Here is a 6,324-nt window from a genome sequence, read left to right as displayed (position 1 = left end):
GGAGCCTGCGCCCCCCAACGGGGGAGGCCCCAACAGTGAGAGGCCCACGTACCGCAAAAAAAAAAAAAAAAAAAAAAAAAAGAATGTGGTCTGTTCTATTTCTCTTGTATTTTTTTAAATTGTGGTAAAATATATATATTATAAAATTTACCATCTTAACCTTTAAGTATATAGTGAAGTACATTCACATTGTTGTGCTATTTCTGTTGTTCTTAAATATATTGAGATGTTTTTGGCCTAACTTAATTGACTTCTTTTTTCCACTTTCAAAACTTAGTAATGTACCTTGTTGAACATGGGCTGTTGATTCTGGTTTGTACTCCCTTTTCTCCTCCCTTAAATCTGTGCATTGAGAGAAAAGCGGAATGGAAATTTTACTTTTTTGTTTTAATTGATATGTAGACTTCTTAGAAGACAATTTTAGTTTTAAATTATACATATTATTTCTGTTCATTGTGCATAGATAACTAGCTTTGCCATGGGAAATTCACACGTGTTATAAGGGTTTTCCAGTCAAATACCTTGGGCACTGGGTTAAACAAGGTTGAATAGTTTCGTTTGTTTGTATTTAGTACTTTTCAGAGCTTTTATTTATTTATTTATTTTTTCCAGAGCTTTTAATTACGAATCTCCATGGGCGCATATCGTATGCCATGTTTTCAAAGTTATTTGCCCACAGACCTACCTTATCCTGTGTCATGCTGTAAGATCCACTTAGGGAGAGGAAGATAGTCTTACACTGGGACTGTCATGAGTTTGTTTAAATAGTTTTCAGTAGGTTTTCTCTTTTTCAAAAGGTTACCTAAGAGATTATGACCTTGTTTTCCAAACAGGTCAACCTGTTACGATTTCTATAATTTTAACAATGGTAATAGAGATGTGAGTCAAATGCCTTTGATCTTGTTACAGATGTAAATGCTCAGGTGGAAAGAGGGGAAGTATTTAGAGTGAGAGACTTAGGGTGGAATGCGCAAAAAAAAAAAAAAAAAAAAAAAAGGAAGATCTGGTATAACTGTTTTTGTTTTTTTTTTTTGCGGTACGCGGGCCTCTCACTGTTGTGGCCTCTCCCATTGCGGAGCACAGGCTCCGGACGTGCAGGCTCAGTGGCCATGGCTCACGGGCCTAGCCGCTCTGTGGCATATGGGATCTTCCCGGACTGGGGCACGAACCCACGTCCCCTGCATCGGTAGGCGGACTCTCAACCACTGCGCCACCAGGGAAGCCCGGTATAACTGTTTTAAAAAGAGTGTGGCAGTATAGAAGAAAAGATACCCATGATGACACTGAGTCATCGTTTCAGAGTTGGGGCTGGCATTTTGGAGACCTTGAGCTGGGAGTCAGAGGATGTGGATTTCAGTTCCAGGTGTGCCACTCTTGAGTAGTTTGATATTGGCCAAGCCCTGGGGCCCCATATGATGTTTTGTATAAGGAAAGGTACCTGTGTTGGTTGATCTTCCACATGCTTCTGACTTGGGCCCTCTTTGACAGCTTTCCATTCCATTGCTTTGACCTATTGTAGACAATAACAAAGAGCATTTCTCCCCTTGGTGTCATTGCTGTATTGATCTCAGGAATATTTGGCATTGAACTTAGATGGCATATGTTCTGTATGTGCATGGAATAGGGAGGCTGAGAAAGCTGGCTTTTCTTGAAGGTAGTTATTTTTATCTGGGTAGGTAGCAACCTACTGTACATTGCACACAGAAGCTGGAAATAGTACCTAGAGTGTTTCCACATGTTTAGAGGAGATTAATTTATGCATTTGTATCTAATCAACCACCTCTTTTTTTTATAGCTTGCATAATAGTCTGTATATAATTATGGGTGCTGAACTGACACCTGGCATATGTTAAAACGTGAGGTTCAAAAAATAAATGGTTGGCTTTATTATTCATTTCTGAACAATAGCTTATTAGATAATTTTGATGTGACAAAATGCTTGTAAGAGGAAATTGAATTTTCAGTTTTAGTGCTTTTTAAAAAAAACTATTGGTAAATTGCTTGTATTTAATTAGAAAAAGATGGGGCTTGAATTAGAATGTATAGAGGTGTTAGCCATTATATGTATTATCTTTGAAGGGCTTTTAGACACTAGTTAATGAAAATGAGAGAGAAGTTAAAATTCTTGATACTGGATAAAAGTGAAAATGTATCGCTGTATTTTCTGTTTTTGTAACTGTCACAGTTTAAGCTTAATCTTCCTAATAAAGAATGTGTGTGCCATCAACATTGGGTTCTCTGCGGGTGTGCACAGTTCTCCTCGCTTTTATGTAGTGAAAGTGAGCAACATGTATGTGGAATAGGAATGATGCAGAGTTTCTTGTGTTTTTCCTTTTAATATCACTGTTCATAATATTTGGAATGCTGTTATTAGTAGGATGCAATACTAAGTATGGAGTTACCTAATGTGTCTTGAAGCAAACCTTTGAGAATGGCACAAAGAAGCGATCCTGAGTTTGCACTGAGTAGGGAGTAGACCAGCTTCCAGAGACTTGGTGGGGTAAGAGGCACAAAGTATGGTACGTTCACTGCTAGGGTGAGGTTTGTACCTCCTCTTCTCCTGCGGCAGATAATCTTAAGGGGGAAGCTCCACAGGGTTCTAGGATTTATATTGGTTGGGTTTCTCTGTAAATTTTCATGTTCCTTTAACTGTTTTATCCCATTATATGCTTTGTAAACTTAACAAATTCTACACCTCTTTTGTTTCTTTCTCATTTAATACTCCACTTGTTGTGGAGTCTTTATGTTTTTCTATTTATCTTTTTATTATTTAATGGTATTGTGCTTAGAGGGAGTGGTTGTATGTATGATTTTAAATCTTTGGTATTTGTGGAGACTTCTCTCATGACCCAGTATGTATATGTACTTGGGGGAAAAAAGGGTGAAGTCTGCCATTGTTGGGTGATGTGCTTTTTTTCTTACAGTAGGTCAAGCTTGTTAATCTGATAGATATAGATATAAATCTATGTTCATGCTGATTGTTTTTTGTCTGTTTTATCAGAGATAGGGATTTAAATTGTTTTTCAGCTTTATTGAGGTCTGATTGACATAAAACTGTAAGATATTTAAAGTGTACAAAGTGATGATTTGATACATGCATACATTGTGAAAGGATTCCCCCACTGAGCTAACATATCAGTCGTCTCATATTTTTTCCCGTTAACCTTTTTTGGGGGCTGGGGTGAGAACATTTAAATTCTCCTCTTTTAGCAAATTTCAATTATACTATATGGTGTTATCAACTAGAGTCACATTATTTTACATTAGATCCCCAGACCTTATTCATCTTACAGGTGAAAATTTGTACCTTTTACCAACCTGTCCCTCTTTTTCTCACTTTTACCTTTGTTTTTTGTTTGTTTGTTTTTTAAAGAATGTTCCTTTTCTTTTTTTTCTTTTTTTTAAATTTATTTTTAAATATTTTATTTATTTATTTATTTTTACTTTTGGCTGCATTGGGTCTTTGTTGCTGCGCATGGACTTTCTCTAGTTGCGGCCAGCGGGGGCTACTCTTTGTTGCGGTGCTCGGGCTTCTCATCGCGGTGGCTCCTCTTGTTGTGGAGCACAGGCTCTAGGCGTGTCAGCTTCAGTAGTTGTGTCTCGTGAGCGCAGGTTCAGTAGTTGTGGCACATGGGCTTAGTTGCTCCATGGCATGTAGGATCTTCCAAGACCAGGGCTTGAACCCGTGTTCCCTGCATTGGCAGGTGGATTCTTAACCACTGCACCACCAGGGAAGTCCCTTACCTTTGTTTTTGAAAGGCGTTATTGTTGGATATAGATTTATAGGTTGACAGTTATCTTTTTTCTTTTTCTTTTGGTACTTTAAAGATACTGTTCCACTGTCTTCTGGTTTGCATTGTTTCTGATGAGAAGTCTCCTGTCATCCTTATTTTTGTTAGGTTATGTGTTAGATAATCTCTACATAATGTGTCTTTTTACTCTAGCTGCTTTTACAGGTTTCTCTTTATTACTGGTTGTTAGCAGTTTGATGATGATGTACCTTGGTGTGGCTTTTCTTTTTTCTACTTGATGTTCATTGAGTTTCTTAGTGTGAATTATTGATTTTCATAAATTAAAAAAAATTTCAGCCAGTAGTTCTTCAAACAAATATTTTTTCTGTCTCCCTCTGCCCCCTTTTGGGATTCTCATTGCACATACATTAGGTTGTTTGAAGTTGTCCCACAGTTCACTGATGTTCCAATGCTTTTTTCTTTTTTACCGTCTTATTTCTTTCTGTGTTTATTTTGGATAGTTGTTTCTTTTTTTCTTTTTCTTTCTTTTCTTTTTTTTTTTTCTAAGTGTTGTGTCTTCACTAATCTTCACTAATCATTGAGTCTGCAGAGTCTAATATGTTAATCCATTTCAGTGTATATTTCATATAAGACATTATAATCTCTAGCCCTTTGATTTGGGTCATTTTTAAATTTTCTATTTCTTTCCTTATGCTTCTTTCTTTTTTCTTGAGTGTATGGACTGTATTTATAATAGCCATTTAAATACTTTTTTCTTATTCTGTCACCTGTGTCATTTCCCTTAATTAAATTTTCTTTTTATGAGTCATATTTTCCTGCTTTTTAGTGTGTGTGAATTTAATTGGATGTCAGACGTCGTGATTTTTATGTTGGGCACTTTTGTTTCTTTACAGTCTTTTAAGTACCTATGTGCTTTTTCTTGGACTCATTTAAGTTACCTGGAAACAGCTTGATCCTTTTTGAGACTTTTAAGCATTTGTTAGAACAATCCAGAACAGCCTTTAGTCTAAGGGTTAATTTGGTCACACCACTGGTGCAATCTCTTTCTTTGGACTTTCCTTGATGCCCTGTATTTAGGTGGTCTTTAGCTTATTGGTACACTAATTATTTCCAGCCCTCAGTAATTTCTGAAGATTGTTCTGCATACTCCTTATGATTTTAAAATTATCTTCCAGTTTTTATGTTATGCTGTAAGTTATAATTGTGTATTTTCCAGATTATTTCAGCCTTTTTATTGAAATATGTGAAGAATTATGTTGTGCTAGGTTTAGTGATTAACCAAATGTAATAGTTTTATAATAGCCTGAAAAAATGACCACACCGGGGCTTCCCTGGTGGCGCAGTGGTTGAGGGTCCGCCTGCCGATGCAGGGGACACGGGTTCGTGCCCCAGTCTGGGAAGATCCCACATGCCGCGGAGTGGCTGGGCTCGTGAGCCATGGCCGCTGAGCCTGCGCGTCCGGAGCCTGTGCTCCGCAATGGGAGAGGCCACAACGGTGAGAGGCCCGCGTACCACACACACACAAAAATGACCACACCTCCTAAAACACCTAACACATCCAGGGGCACTCTTGGTATCAGGGCTTTATTTATAAAGCAGTGATGTGTATATATTTCTCATCCTAAATAATACCTATTTAATTTTCTCATTGTTTTCTACTCCTTCTCTCTCTCTAGGAAGAACGTGTTGTGAATCACATGGCAGCAAAGATTATTGAAAATGTCTGCACTACCTTTTCTGCTCAGGCCCAGGGCTTTATTACAGGAGAAACTGGGCCTGTTTTATGGTACCTATTCAAACATTCTACCGTTGATTCTCTTAGGATAACTGCAATATCGGTAAGATGGAGAATCTTTTGGGGATATATTTGCATGTATTTAAATACCAAGCTTGAAGAACTGTGCTAGATACAGAGTAAATTTCATTGGATAGGTAGAAATCTCAGAGTAACAGTTGGTGAGAACAGTAATTTGATTTTCTCCTGAAGCAGGAGGACTGTCAGGAAATTCCAATAGGATCTTGTGTGACCATGAATTAGTTTCAAAAACTATTTGGAGGTGATAGTGGAAAACCATGGCAGTGGTTAGGGTGCAGGATTTGGTTTGCTATATTTCTAGTGTCCCTTGACTTTTCCTGTTAGCTCCCTCGTTCAGACTTTATGTTAAATGGGTTTATCATGTGGTTCAAATGAATTCATATTAATGTTCAAGCATCTGTGATTTTGCAGTTTCTGTAGGATTTGGTTTGCTATATTTCTAGTGTCCCTTGACTTTTCCTGTTAGCTCCCTCGTTCAGACTTTATGTTAAATGGGTTTATCATGTGGTTCAAATGAATTCATATTAATGTTCAAGCATCTGTGATTTTGCAGTTTCTGTATTTTTTTTTTAACATCTTTATTGGAGTATAACTGTTTTACAATAGTGTGTTAGTTTCTTCTTTACAACAAAGTGAATCAGTTATACATATACATATGTTCCCATATCTCTTCCCTATTGTGTCTCCCTCCCTCCCACCCTCCCTATCCCACCCCTCTCATGGTCACAAAGCACAGAGGTGATCTCCCTGTGCTAT

The 6,324-nt window shown here is 37.5% G+C and overlaps 1 protein-coding gene across 1 annotated transcript in view; it reads left to right on the top strand.

The window, feature by feature from the left end:
* ULK4 (unc-51 like kinase 4) overlaps positions 1-6,324 on the top strand; it is a 591,889-nt gene that overhangs the window by 110,585 nt on the left and 474,980 nt on the right. Inside the window, exon 20 of the mRNA XM_024117044.3 lies at positions 5,429-5,590. Within this exon, the coding sequence (XP_023972812.1) occupies positions 5,429-5,590 (162 nt within the window). The remainder of the gene's footprint in view (positions 1-5,428; positions 5,591-6,324) is intronic.

The sequence above is a fragment of the Physeter macrocephalus genome, chromosome 18 (assembly GCF_002837175.3).
Source record: "Physeter macrocephalus isolate SW-GA chromosome 18, ASM283717v5, whole genome shotgun sequence".
Classification (NCBI taxonomy): Eukaryota; Metazoa; Chordata; class Mammalia; order Artiodactyla; family Physeteridae; genus Physeter; species Physeter macrocephalus.
Note: the sequence above shows the minus strand (reverse complement) of the source record. Positions and strands in the feature narration are given on the sequence as shown.